Below are 16134 nucleotides of genomic sequence, written 5' to 3' on the forward strand. Positions count from 1 at the left end.
CAAATATTTTGAGACATTTCACTGAGTGTTTTTAGAAATAAACTAACTATTATTATTTTTGTCTCATATTATGTAAATAAGCTACTAAAAATTAGCAATTCTCAAATAGACGTGCATGAGATACCACTCGTTTAATTGAGTCCTCTAACTCTACTTTCATTCAATTGAGTCCTTAAAGTACATATTTAAATTTAAATGCCTTTTTTTTTAAAGAAATTGGACAAAAAGCTTCATTGAATAAAATATTTTTATTATTTTTATAGATTTTTTTTTTTTCATGTGAGAAAAATACTTTTTTAATGATAGATTTTTAATGAAATTTGAGGAAAGACTTGAATTGAATAAATTTAAAACTTAAATGACTCAAATTGAATGAAAATGTATTTTACATTTTAACCTTAAAAGAAAAAAAAAAAGCGTAACCTTTATTTTTTATTTTTTATGGAAGGTAATTAAAAAAAAAAAAAAAACTCAAAAAAGTGCCCCCTAGTAATAAAGCGCCTAGGTGTTTGGTTTTGGAAAAGAACGGCTGGGGAGCGAGGATTTAAGGAGGGCCGCGTTTTAAAAGCCCTCTTTCTCAGTGTCTGATTGCCATTACCCCTTCGCCTCTTTCTAGGGTTTTAGCCTTCTTCTTCTTTCTTCTTTCTTCTTGCTTCTTCTCTGTCTCTCTCTCACATATTTTTCAGCAAAAAAGTAGGAAGAAATTCACAATGAGCAACGACAAGGACAACTTCAACATGTCCGATCTCAACGCCGGTACCTTCGAATTCTCCAAAACCTTAATCTCCCTCTCTCTCTCTCTCTCTCTCTCATTGTTTTTCGAATCATCTGTGATAATGTGTTATTATTTTCTTTGATTTTTTTTTTTTTTTTTTTTTTTTGTGCGAAGCTCTTAACTTGGAGGATCGAGCAGACCTCGTCAATGCTCTTAAGGTTAGTAGCATTCCGTCATTTTATCTGTTTGGAAGCTGAGAAAACCCGAAGGAAAACAACTGGGGAATGAAAAGAACATTCGATTGTTTTGGCAACCAAACAAAGTATTAACTTCCTTTTTTTGGGAAACCATATCTTTGCGGTTTAGGGTTTTGATATTGTGGTGTTTGTGTGCAGAATAAGATTCAGTCTCTGGCTGGACAACACTCCGATGTGCTCGAGAATCTTACTCCAAAAGTCAGGAAACGTGTCGAGTTTCTCAAAGAGATCCAGGCACGTCTATGTCTATGTTTATGTCTATTTTCAATGTGCTTTAATGTTATATTGTTTATTGAAAAGTATGTGTCTATCGTTTTAAATGGCGCGCGATAAGATCTAGTTGTCGTGTATATGCAACTCATTCTTTAAGCTTGATTTTGGACTTCAATTTATACTTTAAGATATACATATAAGCAAGGAAGTCTGATGATCCTATGCTTTGTGTGTTATGGGTATATTTAGTATTTGCATGATATGAGCTTGCTGCTAGTTTGTTACAAAATTGCAAACTTGTGCAGAATGTTAAAAGGATCATTGGACACCATCTTTGGATTTAGGGTAATTTTCTACGCAGGAAAAATCTAAGTCCAGCTTGGTTTTCATTTTCTAAGTTTCAACCTACTTGATTTGAAACAACTTTGATTAAGCCAAGTGTGCGTTTAGATTGGCAGCATTTTGCTGATTTGCTGAAAGTGGGTAAAAGTACAGTTAGACCTACAAAAAGTGATGCTTTAAAAATTTGTACACAGGCAAATAAGTTAATAGGATACCATCAAAATGTTAATCCAAATGCTCCTTAAGTATGCCGGTGATTCTCTATATGGAGATCTTGTTGCTCTTTCAGATAACAGTCTTGTGTGCTTAATACCGTTAAAGAGTTTCACCTGTTGCTTTCTTACTCCATGCTTTGCATTTTGCTTATTATTGTTATTTCGTAAATTGTAAAATAGAATTTTTGGGAGATACTTTCATTGCGTTTTCATTTTCTTGATTTGTTCTTATTATAAAATTCAGAGTATTTAAACTTTTCATTAATTTACAGAGCCAACATGATGAATTAGAGACAAAATTTTTCGAGGAGAGAGCAGCTCTTGAAGCCAAATATCAAAAGTTGTATCAACCACTATACACCAAGGTATCATATTCTGCATTAAGGATGAGAGTTGATTATGCTCTGTCTGTGTTACTCATACATAGTGCATGTTCTTTCTTCTCCCGTCATCTTTTAAGTATATGTCGTACCTAGTGCACTAAGCTCCCGCTTTTGCGGGGTTTGGGAGAGGTCATGGTAGACAACCTTACCCCTAATATTTTTGGAGAGGTTGATTCCGGGAAAAGTATATGTGTTGTGAAAAATTGAAGAAAGTATTTGAAAGATATTTTAGTGTTGCATTATGTACTTACAATTTGTTGCTTTCTTGTTAAAGACACATCCCACTACTAGTTAGTGTGGTACTCCTCGAAGGCCTAAAGTTAGGTGCCTAAGTTACATGCCTCCAGGCTATTGAACCCAGCCATTGTGGTGCCTCTTGCTTTTCTTTTACCATGCTTACTGTGTTTGAATGCTGGCATCTTTTTAACTATTTTGAAATTATTTAATTAGTGTCGATCTCTTTACCTATTTATTTATGTACTAAACTCTTGCAGCGTTATGAGATTGTAAATGGTGTTGTTGAAGCTGAAGGAGTTGCAGATGAAGCAAAAACGGAAGAAGAAGAAGATAAAGCTGCTGAAGGTACCTTTATTTGTAGTACCCGAGAATTCTATTTGGTGGAATTCATTTGTAGCTTGATATTGAAGTAATGTTTTCATGCAGAGAAAGGAGTGCCCGAGTTCTGGCTGACTGCAATGAAAAATAATGAGGTGCTAGCTGATGAGGTTAGTCTTGTATATAATAATTTTGTATACTTGGTGCCTCTATAAGAGTGTATGTCACATTTTGTTCTTTTTTCCTATGCAATCAGATTTCTGAGCGTGATGAAGGAGCTCTGAAACATCTCAAAGATATTAAGTGGACTAGGATAGATAATCCAAAGGGGTTCAAGCTTGAGTTCTTTTTTGAGACCAATACTTATTTCAAGAACGCTGTCTTGACAAAGACATATCACATGATTGATGAAGATGAACCTATTCTAGAGAAAGCAATTGGGTAACTTTGGATACTACCTTCCTATCACCTGAAAATTCCTCTCATTTTATAGGTATATCATCTGATTGGCTTGTACACAGTATTTGATTAGTACTTGGTGCCTTGCAGGACTGAAATTGAATGGTATCCAGGAAAATGCTTGACACAGAAGCTTCTTAAGAAGAAGCCTAAGAAGGGATCAAAGAATGCCAAGCCAATTACTAAAACTGAAAGTTGTGAAAGCTTCTTCAACTTTTTCAATCCACCTCAAGTCCCTGAGGATGATGAAGATATCGATGAAGATGCTGTATGACCTAGATCACAACAGTTTTTTGAGAAATAATTGATGATTATTGACTGCATATTATGTGATTTATTTTATTTTTAATCCTCTTGCAGGCTGAGGAGCTCCAAAATCAAATGGAACAAGATTATGATATTGGGTGAGTATATATACATTTTCTGTTGTCAATGGGCAGATTTATTAAGTTACAATTCTGTTAAAGCTCTTTGTCTATACTATTGAACTAAAACCCTGATTCCTAGTAGCATGATGAAGCATGTTGTAATTTCATGATAATGCTGTGTAGGTCAACTATTAGAGATAAGATCATCCCCCATGCTGTGTCATGGTTTACCGGGGAGGCTATTCAGGAAGACGAGTTTGGAGACATAGAGGATGATGATGAAGAAGATGATGTTGAAGAGGAGGATGATGATGAAGAGGAGGATGATGAAGAAGAAGAAGATGACGACGACGATGAAGAAGATGAAGAGGAATCCAAGCCTAAAAAGAAGGTGGGTATTCTATTGATGTGGCCAGATTTTATTTTATTTATTATTTATTATTTTGTTTTTAAAACTGATGCTAATCATTATTTGTCATATTGTTTTGGGATGTTGCTGCAGTCATCAGCCGGACACAAGGTGTGTTACCTCTTTTCCTGTTTCCTTCATTTCCATTACAGATTACCTCTCCCCCTGGCCCCCTTTTTTTCATCTGTCCTTTCTTTTTCCCTCAGAAAAGAATATACCTTATCCAAAATGATCTTATCATTCATTTCTCTAGTTAATTGTTTTTAATTTATTTGGAATGTCCTGATCACTTGTGGTGTTATAATCTGTAGAAGAGTGGAAGAACACAAGCTGCAGATGGTCAGACGGGTGAGCGGCCTCCAGAATGCAAGCAACAGTAAAATAGTAGAGTTTGTTGTAGCAGGAGATGTTAAATGCATGAGAGTTGTCCTGGGGTCACTGCAATGTTGATTGAGAAGGGATTGTTGGGCAGTTTTGGATGGTTCTTATTACTTTTCATATTTTTTTCCCTCTATGGTGAATGATTTGAGTCTTTTTTCTCCTCCTCCATGTTGGTTTGAAGAGACTGGTTTTATAGTTAGAAATGGGCTGTGATTTGTTGATGCATGTTGGGGTTATCTGAATGTCAATGTATCCAGAAACTCTTCTACTATATCTATGTTTTATCAGTCCCTTTTTTTATGATTGCTTGTGTTCTCTTGAATGGTTCATCCTGTTATTAGAGCAGTCATCACTGTCAACATTCGGCGACTGTTGTGTGATCGATGATGATTGACCTTTGGATGGTTGACTAGCTTAGCAACTTAATGATGGTGAAATTATTTGTGGGTGCAATCCTGTATTTCTCATGCATGAGAGGGGGGGGGGGGTGGGAGGGAGGGGGAGTAGGGTAAAATTGACCCAAAATTATCTTACTTTTAGCCAACTCTATTCTACTCTCTTACACTTCTCCCTCTACCCTCAATCCAAACGAGCCATTAGTTTACAAGGTATGCCCGTAATAACCTAGAGCATTCTGTGGCACTTTCCTCCCTAGTGGAGCAGCGTGTCCCACAAGAAAATTCTCATTAGCTTTACCTAGAAGGGGAATAAAAAAAATTGGTGAAGTAGGTATATGGCATGGAACGGTGAAAGTGATGACGTTATATGTAAATGTTGTAGCTTGTAGCTTGACGAGGGTTGCAATTTGACGGTGAAAGTGACGACGTTATATGTAAATGTTGTAGCCTGATGAGGGTTGCAATTGGGAAAAATGCCCATATATCTTCTAAACTTTCTACTACTAGCCAAAAGACTCCCTCAACTTTTTTATTGGCCAATTTGCTCCTTAAACTATTCACAACTGCCAAATCAATATTTCAATTAATCATACGTTAAAACACTAACGGAATAAGCACATGTCGTTCACGTGACTTTCAAATACAAACATAAAAAAACCCAAACGTCCAAAACCCAACGGAAAGTGGAGAAGAGAACTAGGTCCGGCAGAGAGAGAGAGAATCAACGCCGTTCAGAGCCATTGTCGAGCTTCTCTTCGCCGTCTCGTCGCCCTTGTCCCGGTGGCGCTTTGGTGGTTCCGCCGCATTGTTCAATCTGGGTATATTTCTCCCTTGCCAAGCTCCAACCATCTTTCTTCCTCAATTCGTCACCGACCCAAGCCCTAAGCGTCCATTGTTGACCCATATTAGCGTTTGTGTTTCTGTTTTGGTATGGGTTTCGGCGTTTATGTTTCAGAGTGAATTTCGGGCTGTGTTTGTGTTTCGATATGGGTTTCGGCATTTGTGTTTGTGTTTTGGCGTGGATTTCAGGCTGGGTTTTGGGCTTTGTTTGCATTTCGGGTTTGTGTTTCGGGCATGGGTTTCGACCTTTCTTTGCATTTTGGGTTGGGTTTTTGCTGGTTGTTCTTAATCTATTGGTTTCGATTTGGGTTGCTCATATTTCTACTCTTTTTTTTTGGTTTTTCTGATCTGGGTTTTGCTTATATTTCTACTTTTTTTTTTTTTTTCTTCTTCACTGGTTCTTGATGGGTTTTGGTCATAGTGGTGGCATTGCGGTTGTGCGGTGGTTTCTAGATTGAATAGTGCGGCAGAACCACCAAGGCGCCGTCAGGACAAGGGCGGCGAGACAGCTAAGAGAAGCTCAGTAGTGGCTCTAAACGGCATGGATTCTCTCTCTCTCTCTCTGTCGGATCTGGTTCTCTTCTCCTCTTTCCGTTGGGTTTTGGAAGTTTGGGTTTTTTTATGTTTGTATTTGAAAATCACGTGAGCGACATGTGCTTATTCCGTTAGTGTTTTAACATGTGACTAACTGAAGTATTGATTTGACAGTTGTGAATAGTATAAGGAGTAAATTGGCCAATAAAAATGTTAAGGGGGTCTTTTGACCAGTAGTTAAAAGTTTAGGGAGTGTATGAGCATTTTTCCCGTTGCAATTTGATGAACTATTCCATGTTACTAGGGTTATATAATCTTTTGCTTAGTGTGCATTCCTAATTTCATTTGTAACTAGGGTTATATAATTTTTTGCTTAGTCTGCATTCCAAATTTCGATGTTATTAGGGTTATATAATCTTTTGCTTAGTCTGCATTCCTAATTTCATTTGTAACGTAACTACTACAGAGACTTAGTAGTATTTTGCTAGGTCTAAATTTTTTTTTCCTATTTCTTCTTCCCTGCCAAATTTACATTTCCGAACTTATTAAAATAAACAAAGAACTTACTTGGGGATCGGATCTATATTCATGCTATTTGCTTTATTAGTTGTAGATTCTACCAATCCAAGCTCAGACCTGATAAATAGCTTCCTAAATTAGATCCATTGGCAGCTCGGAACAATTAGAGCATGTCTCTTTTTTCCTGGTTATCGCGTGGCCTGTTTCCATGATGTTTTCTGACAGGTCAACGGACCTACAGCAACAATATAAAGTTATTCGTATGATGAGTGAGCACATCATATAAATATTCTCAATCAATCATATTCCGATAAAGTTAGTTTTTTCTTCAGTAGAAAATTTCAAACATTATGATTCACGTAATAAATCAGCCTCCAAATACAGAATGCAGCACCCAATCTATTTTCAATCACATATGCTATATTTTATACTCATTCCCAAGTGTTAACTTTATACTATTGGAGGATACTAGGCCAGCACCATTCCAATGTCATTACACTCTAGTACTCAGTTTTGCTGCAGGACACAATTGGTCTTCCATCATGTTAGATGAGGAATTCGACTTACGATATTTGGCATCATCATATGTGATTAGTGGACTTAAACCACCTAATAAATTAATGTTTAAAATGTATTTTTGTGATTAATGACAAATCCGTTTATAAGCTTCATGTAGTTAAAAAAAAAAGATAAGTGGTCTAAAGTACCACATTGGTTAGTTAGTTAGTGAGTCTTTGATTTGTAAGTCTTGCTAGTACTTACAAAGGTTAGTCCATTTTGCAAGTGTTAGTATTGTAACTCTTGTCTTCCCACTCCCTCCTTTCTCATTTCCTATGTTTTCTGTCTATATTATCTCAAAGAAAAAAAAAAGTAGTAAAAAGTGTAGTATCTCTAACATTACTCTTTGACATCATTACCTAAATTAACCATAACCTAAGTCTAGTGACAAGTTTTTTCACAATATTTCTAGTTGCTGACATAATTTATTGTGATTGCCACATGATAAAAGTGGTATTATTATTATTATTATTATTATTATTTTAGAAACTTAAAAGTGATATTAACCGTGCATCAATTTAAAAATGAGCGTTCTAATCATAGTTTTTATTTATAAGCTATAAAATTAAAAATATATTATGCTCTTTAATAATTATTTTTTTATCATTAAGCCGAAATACTAAATATGTAGAAAGATGATTGGGCAAGGCCTTTTAGTTAGACATGGCAAAATAAGTCAGAATTTCCTAACTAGACCCAAAAAATACCCGACTCGAGCTCGAATTTTGACCCGAAGCAAAAATGGGTTGACCCGTGACATGATCCGAGGGTCAGGTCAACTCGACCCGACTCTTGACCTGAATCATTTATTATTTTTTTTTGGGAAAAAAAATAAAATTAAGACAATATTGATGTAATTGTTTGTTCTGAGCTTTAAGGAAATAATTGAGAACTTTACATAATTGCATGCAAATGAATTGAAAGATGAATGGTTGAGGCATTCTGTAATGAGTAAAGATTTTAAAATATCAAATAAAAAAGTATATGCCAAGATAATTTGGTTACAATAGAGTTAAAAATATATATTTAAAATTATAGACATGTATGAGAAACATTCATAAGTGTGAAAAGGAGTGAAGCCAAAGTATCAATGAAATTAACATAAATTAGGAATACTTAGGCCTATTTTTAAACAATTTATGTCCAAAATAAATGGCTTTTCAAAATAAATTATGATATTTCATAAAATATGTGTTGCTTAACAATGACATGATATTCATAAAAAACACCATGCATAAATAGGTAAACAATTAAAATTTAATTTATATTCTCAAATTGAAAGAGAGTGTCAACTACAATTGATAATAGATTATAAAATTAGTTTTCAAGATTATAAATTTCTTATATGTTTTTTATTCTTTGTCAAATTAGATATCCAATAAGACATTTGTAATTTTGTTTTATATTTTGGGATGTTGATATTGTGTAGAAGTGAAACTTGTATATTTGTTTTAGTTATCTTTTGTGCTATTTTGTTTTAGTTAACAATGTTGAGATTTGTATAATTTTAAAATTATTGAACAAGTATTATTTTTTTAGTTGAGCTTATTCTTGATATGAGTGGAGAATTCAAAGTAATGTATTTTACATCAAGTAATTTGCAATGTGACTTTTCAAATGGAAAATACATGTTTTTTTTAAAAAAAAAAAAATCATATGAAAAATACGGATCAACCCGACTTGACTTGCAACTCGACTGGCACACTTGTTTTCTAACCAATTTAAAGTGACCGACCCGACATCAACTTTAGTCAAGCCCGGGATTTTCATTTTCAAGTAATCCCCCCAAATTCCCAAGCCCAAAAACAAATAAAGTACAAATACAGAAAAAAAAATTCCAACAGTTACCACAGACAGATGTAGGCCCAAGCAGCCCAAACTCTTCAACTCTCTCCGACAGACTCTCCCACCCCACTAACCAGCAGAGTTGAGTTCAAAAAGGAGGGAAATCAAACCTAAAACCCTAAAAAAAAAAGATCCAAACTCTGTCTTTGTCTGTTCTTCTTTTTCCCTCAAATACTCGCACAGTCGTGGACATGCATAGTTATCACAACTAATAAGTGTTTCCTTCTGTTTCGATTCTGAAGAAGTTAATTTCTTTAGGGCGTGGAGTGGAGTGGAAGTCTATGGCGAGGCTTCTTCGGAACGCTTCCATTCTAAAGCGCTCTCTCTTCTCACCAGAGGTTATTCTCTCCACACATTTCTCTACTCTTTTCTCACACCCATTTAATTTTTTTGTTTTTATTTTTGTTATTTGGTGCCTCTGTTACTTACTCTCTGTTTGGTCACTGAGAAAGAGTAGGAAACATGATACTTAAGATAAAATAGAATGACGAAAAGAATACATGTGGCCGACCCTTATTAGTCTGTTGAGGATTCATATGCGACCTTAAAATTTTAGGACTGAGGCATAGTTGTTGTTGGAATATTTGGTCAGGATTTTAATAGAATTGTTTGTCTCTCTTTATCGCATTTTCTATAATATCGGGGGTTTTGTGCATTAGTTTTTGCTGTTTATTTATTATTGATTCTATTGTTTGCAGGGCTTGAGGAAAGGGATATTAGGGACATCTGCTCAGTTCTGCGAATTTTCGACTAAAGGTGCTGAAACTACCTTGGTCTCGACAAAAATGTAGATTGAGATTTATAGAATTTCTGGTGTTGTTGTTGTTGTTGGTGTTGTCGTGTAATTTTATTTCCATGTCTGTGGACATGTTATTAGGAACTATGCTATGGTTGATGTGCAGTATAAATTATGAGGGAGGGATTGACACAAGTAGGGACCGAAACTTTCTTGTTGCCATCTATGGGGTTATTAGTGTTTTAGGTTCCATACATAAAATGAGAACACTGGGTTTTACTTACTATGCTGCATGATGATGAACATTGTGAATTGTAATTTATCCTGGGGGTATGGTTACATATACACTGTAAAAATAATTTCTATACTGTCTGTTATTGTCAAATCTGAGTGAAGATTGTACTCTAGAAATGAGCATTTTCCCCTTTGTGACATGTCTTAATTACTGGATCATTAATAATTTCAATATCTATCTCCCTGAAGGTAAAAAGAAGTCTAAGTTTGATGGAAGTGAGTCCAGTGATGATAGCATGTCCAAGAAAGATTTGGCTCTACAACAAGCCCTGGATCAGATTACATCCTCATTTGGAAAGGAATCTATTATGTGGCTTGGTCCATCCGTCAATACAAGGCATGTCCCGGTGGTGTCCACAGGTTCTTTTGCTCTGGATATGGCTCTGGGAACTAGTGGACTTCCTAAGGTATCAGTTCTGTTCTGAAATTTATGGACTTTGACTTCTTCTGTTTAATGAAATTTTCTTTTTGAAATGTAAATTAATTACACTGTTGGTGGCTAAAAAAACACAAAAGGTTTTGGGTGGGTTTTTTTTTTCCCCCTTTGTTGTTTTCAACCCTTTACCCTTGTTTTTTGATTAGTATAAAAGGTTTATTGAAAAAGAGAATTAGTTCATGTTCACAGTGATGAACACAAAGTATTAAAATTACAACGAATCAAACATAAAATTCAAGAGAAGTGTGAAACTCAAAAATCGAAGTACAATGAGTAAAACCCCAAGCCTGAGACCGCTTAAACAAGGTTCAAATCAATAAGGATTGGTATGTTGTTGTGCAGTATTTAATGTTTTGCTTCCTATGTTGTTTTCAGCCTCTTCCCCTTGTAGCTTCTGTATGGCAATGATTGTTCTTATTCTCTCATTATCTACAATTGTTACATTTTCCTGTCAGTTACCTAACCCAGAAGCGTCTTTTGTTCAAGAAAATGCTGTTTTATGTATTGTACTTGTGCACACACATATATGGATGTATGTTTATTTACATATATAGATATTTATATGTATAATCCATATATGTCTATGAATGTACACGTATGTTTTTGTGAGTATGAGGGAAGTATACAGAGAACAAACCTTTTATTTCATGTGATATGTTTCTGCTGATCATAAAATGCCTTTGTTGGATGTCTGTAGGGACGTGTTGTGGAGATTTATGGTCCAGAGGCTTCTGGGAAAACCACTCTTGCTCTACATGTAATTGCTGAAGCACAAAAGCAAGGAGGTTATACTTTTATGCTTTTGTAGTTATTCTTTCTAACTTCATAATAACTGGGAAAAATGGTTATGGAACATCTTATACTATACAATGCCTCTGCAGTAGAAGGCATAGCTTGCACTATTAAATCATCGATTTGATGTATAAAGGGGTTAAACAAAAATGAAAGATTTTATGCATACCTTGTGTCACTTAAATTATTCTGGGTTTGTGTTTCTAACCTTGATAATGAAGAATCAATTTTGACCATGTGCAGATATTTGTGAACTTTTAATGACTGTATCCTTTTCAAATAATTTGTCCATAGCTTCTTCAAGGAAATTAAGCTGTTTTCATGCCATTTCTTTGTAGGTTACTGTGTGTTTGTTGATGCGGAACATGCCCTGGATCCTGCACTGGCTGAGGCTATTGGGGTAAAAACTGAGAAACTACTTCTCTCGCAACCAGATTGTGGTGAACAAGCTCTCAGTCTTGTGGACACCCTAATCCGAAGTGGTTCAGTTGATGTTATTGTTGTTGATAGTGTAAGTAAGGTGCTCAATTTGTTCATGCTCTTTTTGCTTGGTATTCAAGATCATTGTTGGTAGCTGCTGGAACACACTTCTTTCTTTCAAAATCTTTTTGTGATATTATTTTTCACCACTCCTTAGGTGCTTCTTTTCAGATACCCTTATTGTCTCATTAGGCTTTTCTGGAAGAATTTTCTTGCCGTTTTCTTTGCATAGCAACATGTGGCATAAACATGCACATGATGGGTTACTGATTTGAATAATTTTTTCATATTTAAGTTCTTGTGCAGTATTTAATGTTCTGCTATGACAATAATAGCTGAATTTCTAATGTCAGGTAGCAGCCCTTGTTCCCAAAGGGGAACTTGATGGTGAGATGGGTGACGCTCACATGGCAATGCAGGCTAGATTGATGAGCCAGGCTCTTCGCAAGTTGAGCCACTCTTTATCACTATCACAGACTATATTGATATTTATAAATCAGGTATTAAATTTGATTGTACTATTGCAGGCTGTTGTATAATTATAATGAGGTGGGTTTGAAATGAAAGGCATGGGTTTGATTATACTTGGGCTGAGCATAGTCTGAGGTGTCAGCTGCTGGGTTGAGCTAGGGCTGGCCTTGGACCTGCTCAGTGCTCAGTTAGGCCCAATTTTCTTATACTTTTTGTATTGCTGTTGCTTTCAAAATAGATATGTAACTATTCTTTGCATTTCTTTCTAAAAAGCATGCATTACCTTTTGTTTTGTTTTGTTTTTGCTCTCAAAATAATATGTAGCTATTCGTTGCATTTCCTAAAAGCTAGCATTGGATTTCTCCCTTCCCCCTACATTCCCAACTTAAAGATTATAGTATTCTGCCTGATATTTAGGGCTTTTCATTAATTGAAGTGCTTTGGAATTTGTATGATGCCTACCACATAAATTGCGTTGTGTTTACAGTTTGACTAAGGTAATTACTTCTCAAAGAAGATAAAATGTTTAACTGGGATGAAATTGTTAATAGTTGGTATGATGTGAATCAATTTGAGCTATTGGATATTAGATGCTGCTGTGATACTTGTTTTTTCACTGATGTTTGTGTAATGTTACAATGTATCCGCTTTATAATGGTTTGATTGTCCCAGTATGTTTTTTTTGTTTTTGGTAGCACATGCTCCTAGTGGGTCTTGAACCCACAACTGACCTCCATCCCTTTGTTATTGGTTGTCGTGATACCTCATTGAAATATGATGCTGTCTGCTTGATGATGATACCTCCCTAAGTTGATTAGATGCATCTTCTAGGTAAGATCGAAGCTTTCTACTTTTGGAGGATTTGGTGGGCCCACTGAAGTTACATGTGGTGGTAATGCCTTGAAATTTTATGCTTCAGTGCGCATTAATATTAGGAGAACAGGGTTTGTCAAGAAGGGTGAAGAGGTATAATATTTCCACCTACTTTTTTCACTTATGATTATGAATGTTGTGTATCTGAAGTGGGCGTTACAATATGTCATGTGTATCCTATTTGCATCTGTAGTCCCATAAGATTTTCTTGGCTTTAAATGGACCACACTAACTTAAACATGCAGTCAACTCTCTTCCTTAATTAAGCAATCATGGGAATGTATAAACAGTGGTAAGTTGAAGCAATTGAAAGGGGGATCAGTGGATTGCTTAATGTTGCTAATAAGAGGATCACTGTGTGGGTAGTTTACTGAATAATTGAATGCTGAGTCCTTAAAATGTTCTTGGCTTTGGACTTTTTTGTCCCAAGCCAGTATTATAACAAATTTGGACTGTTTTGAGATTGGCAATTCCAAAAGCTTGTTTTCTTGGTGAGAAACAATGCCGGAAGCTTTGATGCTGTTCTGTATGACTTATATAGTTTCAATATCTTGTCTGGTAACGTTCTTACTATTATGTGAAGGGACCCATTTTTTTTGGGAAGATCTTTATCCTTAAATCCTTGTTGAAGGGACACATGGGGGAAGCCTAAGGACTCTTTGAACCAGAGTCCTTGATTAGAATTGGTTTTGTGATTTATAAAAAAAAAAAAGAATTGGTTTTGTTTTTGTATATTTTCTTCTCGTCAATGCATCCTAATGTCATTGTCTTGTTTTGCAGACTGTAGGAAGTCAAGTTCTTGTGAAGATTGTGAAGAACAAGCTTGCTCCTCCATTTAAAACTGCCCAATTTGAGCTTGAGTTTGGAAAGGGTATAAGCCGGGAAACAGAGATCATAGACTTAGCAGTTAAACATAAATTTCTCTCTAAGGCTGGTGCATTTTACTATTATAATGATCAGAAATTCCATGGCAAGGATGTGTTGAAGAAGTTTTTGGCTGAGAATGAAAGTGTAAGAGAAGAACTTACAGTAAAGCTCAAGGAGAAGCTACTTCGTGCTGAGACACAAAAAGAACCAGAAACAGAGACTGTGGATGGAAATCTTACAGAAGAAGTTGTTTCACCTGATTCTACCGATGAGGAAGGAGTCACTGCCGTTGAAGCCTAAGTGGCCAATTGACCTCAAAGCACAGTTGGAGGTTTTCCCAGCTTTTTCCCCTGCCAGGGTTCATCATTCCCTGTGATATGGGATTGCCTTCTGATCAATTGGTAGTATGGTCATCGTTTGGGGGCACAGCTTGGTTCACATATTGGGATGGCTCTTGGTTCAGAGTCCCTTGCTAGTTGCTACTGTTTCTTATGGTCAAATGTTAAAAAGGTTTCCAAATTGATGGTCTTGTAAATTAATTTTGTTTATAATTTTATGGGTTATGTATCCATGAGAAAGTTTTGTTGATTCAGGAGCAACTTGGAAGGAGGGCCATTGTCCCAACCGAGTACCAGTTCTTTAGCCACATTTTGTAACAAGGTCGGTGTATTACGTCTTAGCAGTGTGTTGTTTCCCAGGGGTTGTTGTTAGTAGTGGAAATTGAAAACGCCATAATGCTATCTTATTCCATCCTATTCGTAGCGTTCGTTTGGATGAGTGGTGGGCTGAAGCTACTATGTACTAATTAGACCATGCATTGGGCGTTTACCCTATATTTCTTTCTTCCAATTTCCATTATGGCCACGCACGCTTTGTTGATTTTTATTCCGACTTCTTAAGTTTCGGTAGGCTGTTACCGATATATCCTAATATATCTAAATGTACCTTCATTTCAATTGAATGAAATTTTTGAGAAGATTTCAATTGAATGAAATAGAATGTACTTAAGTAATAAAATAGAATGTACTTAAGTAATAAAAAAGAAAAGAAATTAATGAAATAAAATTAAATAATCTTGTATGGATGTTATAGAATGTATTTAAGTAATACAAAGGAAGAGAAATGAATGAAAAAGAATTAAATAATCTTGTTTGGATGTTCTAAAATAAAGTTATGAAATATAAGTAATTGTTTTTGGAAATAACATTAGAAGGAATGGAAAATGATTATTTTATAACAAATTTACTATTATGCCGATATTTTTAAATAAGTGGTATAGGATATTTTAACAGCTTTTGGTGAAAATTTCATTAAATCTAATTTAATTCCTTCCGATTCTTCCTAGTTGTAGGAGGAATGAAATTTTGAAAATTTTAGGGAATATAGAGAAATGAGTACTCTTACTTATTTTATTCCCTTTAACTTAAACTCTTAAATAAAGAATGGTCTTTTTATTTTTTTCATTAAAACTCCCAAACAAAGAAATGGAAGGAATATTTCAAAATAATTATTTTCATTCCATTCATTTCCATGCTATTCCCTACTTCCAAACAGTGATGATATTTTCGCGATGGGCTTGATCTAGCGAATAGGGATGATAAAAATTCTTTGCTCCACCCCTCTATCTTGTGGGGTTTTCTCCATCCCAAAAAGATTATATATATGGTAATTTTTTATTATTATTTTATTTACCTTTTCAAAACACACACACACGCGAGCACACAGACACACACTCTTTCTCATTAATGTCAAATCCACCTTATTAGCAAAATATCCTCAATCTGTCTTACCCCTAATTTGTCCCGTGAGAATTTTCTCTACCCCAAAGACTAGATGGGGTGGAGATGAGGCTGTTGAGGCACGGGCACCCCTGATTCAATCTCGTCCCGCCAAGTTACCATATGGCCAAGTTTATCGAATCTCTGTGCATTTTAAATGTTTGTTGTTGTCGTTGATGATATGTTATTGTTGGGTTCAAGTTGTTTCAATCTGTTTTAAATGTTTGGATTTTATTAAAGTGTTCTAAAGAAAGCATTTAATATCTTATTTAAAAAGAAAAATTGTACAAATATAAGTTTAAATTTTGTTTTTTTTTTTTGAATCCTATATTATTATGCGCACAATAAAAATTATAAGGGCCTACATTTCAGTCTTTTAAAAATATAAGCTATTTGAATCTAATTTCAAAGGTACA

General features: G+C 35.2%; 2 protein-coding genes across 3 annotated transcripts; both read left to right on the top strand.

Annotated features, from left to right (window-relative positions):
- Positions 1-527: 527 nt before the first annotated feature.
- Positions 528-4600, top strand: LOC115976100 (nucleosome assembly protein 1;2). Its single transcript, XM_031097203.1, has 12 exons — positions 528-756; positions 890-933; positions 1111-1206; positions 2015-2107; positions 2620-2707; positions 2789-2850; positions 2937-3121; positions 3230-3407; positions 3500-3543; positions 3691-3898; positions 4010-4027; positions 4228-4600. The coding sequence occupies exons 1-12, from the start codon at positions 711-713 to the stop codon at positions 4294-4296; spliced, it is 1131 nt and encodes a 376-aa protein (XP_030953063.1). The 5' UTR covers positions 528-710; the 3' UTR covers positions 4297-4600.
- Positions 4601-8995: 4395 nt separating this feature from the next.
- LOC115976101 (DNA repair protein recA homolog 3, mitochondrial) lies at positions 8996-14706 on the top strand. Of its 2 annotated transcripts, none has more exons than XM_031097204.1 (8): positions 8996-9329; positions 9690-9747; positions 10211-10428; positions 11155-11242; positions 11588-11769; positions 12083-12229; positions 13032-13166; positions 13854-14706. In XM_031097204.1, the coding sequence occupies exons 1-8, from the start codon at positions 9273-9275 to the stop codon at positions 14238-14240; spliced, it is 1272 nt and encodes a 423-aa protein (XP_030953064.1). In that variant the 5' UTR covers positions 8996-9272; the 3' UTR covers positions 14241-14706. The 2 variants fall into 2 exon arrangements, with proteins under 2 accessions (XP_030953064.1, XP_030953065.1); XM_031097205.1 differs by having other exon boundaries at positions 11588-11760.
- The last annotated feature ends 1428 nt before the right edge of the window (positions 14707-16134 follow it).

The sequence above is a fragment of the Quercus lobata genome, chromosome 2 (assembly GCF_001633185.2).
Source record: "Quercus lobata isolate SW786 chromosome 2, ValleyOak3.0 Primary Assembly, whole genome shotgun sequence".
Taxonomy (NCBI): domain Eukaryota; kingdom Viridiplantae; phylum Streptophyta; class Magnoliopsida; order Fagales; family Fagaceae; genus Quercus; species Quercus lobata.

Excerpts from the sequence above, each read along its gene's own strand:
- LOC115976100 (XM_031097203.1), top strand. The coding sequence starts at position 711 with ATGAGCAACGACAAGGACAACTTCAACATGTCCGATCTCAACGCCG. Across the intron at positions 2,708-2,788 it reads AGAAGATAAAGCTGCTGAAG|AGAAAGGAGTGCCCGAGTTC; the intron begins GTACCTTTATTT and ends GTTTTCATGCAG. Across the intron at positions 3,122-3,229 it reads ATTCTAGAGAAAGCAATTGG|GACTGAAATTGAATGGTATC; the intron begins GTAACTTTGGAT and ends GGTGCCTTGCAG.
- LOC115976101 (XM_031097204.1), top strand. The coding sequence starts at position 9,273 with ATGGCGAGGCTTCTTCGGAACGCTTCCATTCTAAAGCGCTCTCTCTTC. Across the intron at positions 9,748-10,210 it reads CTGCGAATTTTCGACTAAAG|GTAAAAAGAAGTCTAAGTTT; the intron begins GTGCTGAAACTA and ends ATCTCCCTGAAG. Across the intron at positions 13,167-13,853 it reads TTGTCAAGAAGGGTGAAGAG|ACTGTAGGAAGTCAAGTTCT; the intron begins GTATAATATTTC and ends CTTGTTTTGCAG.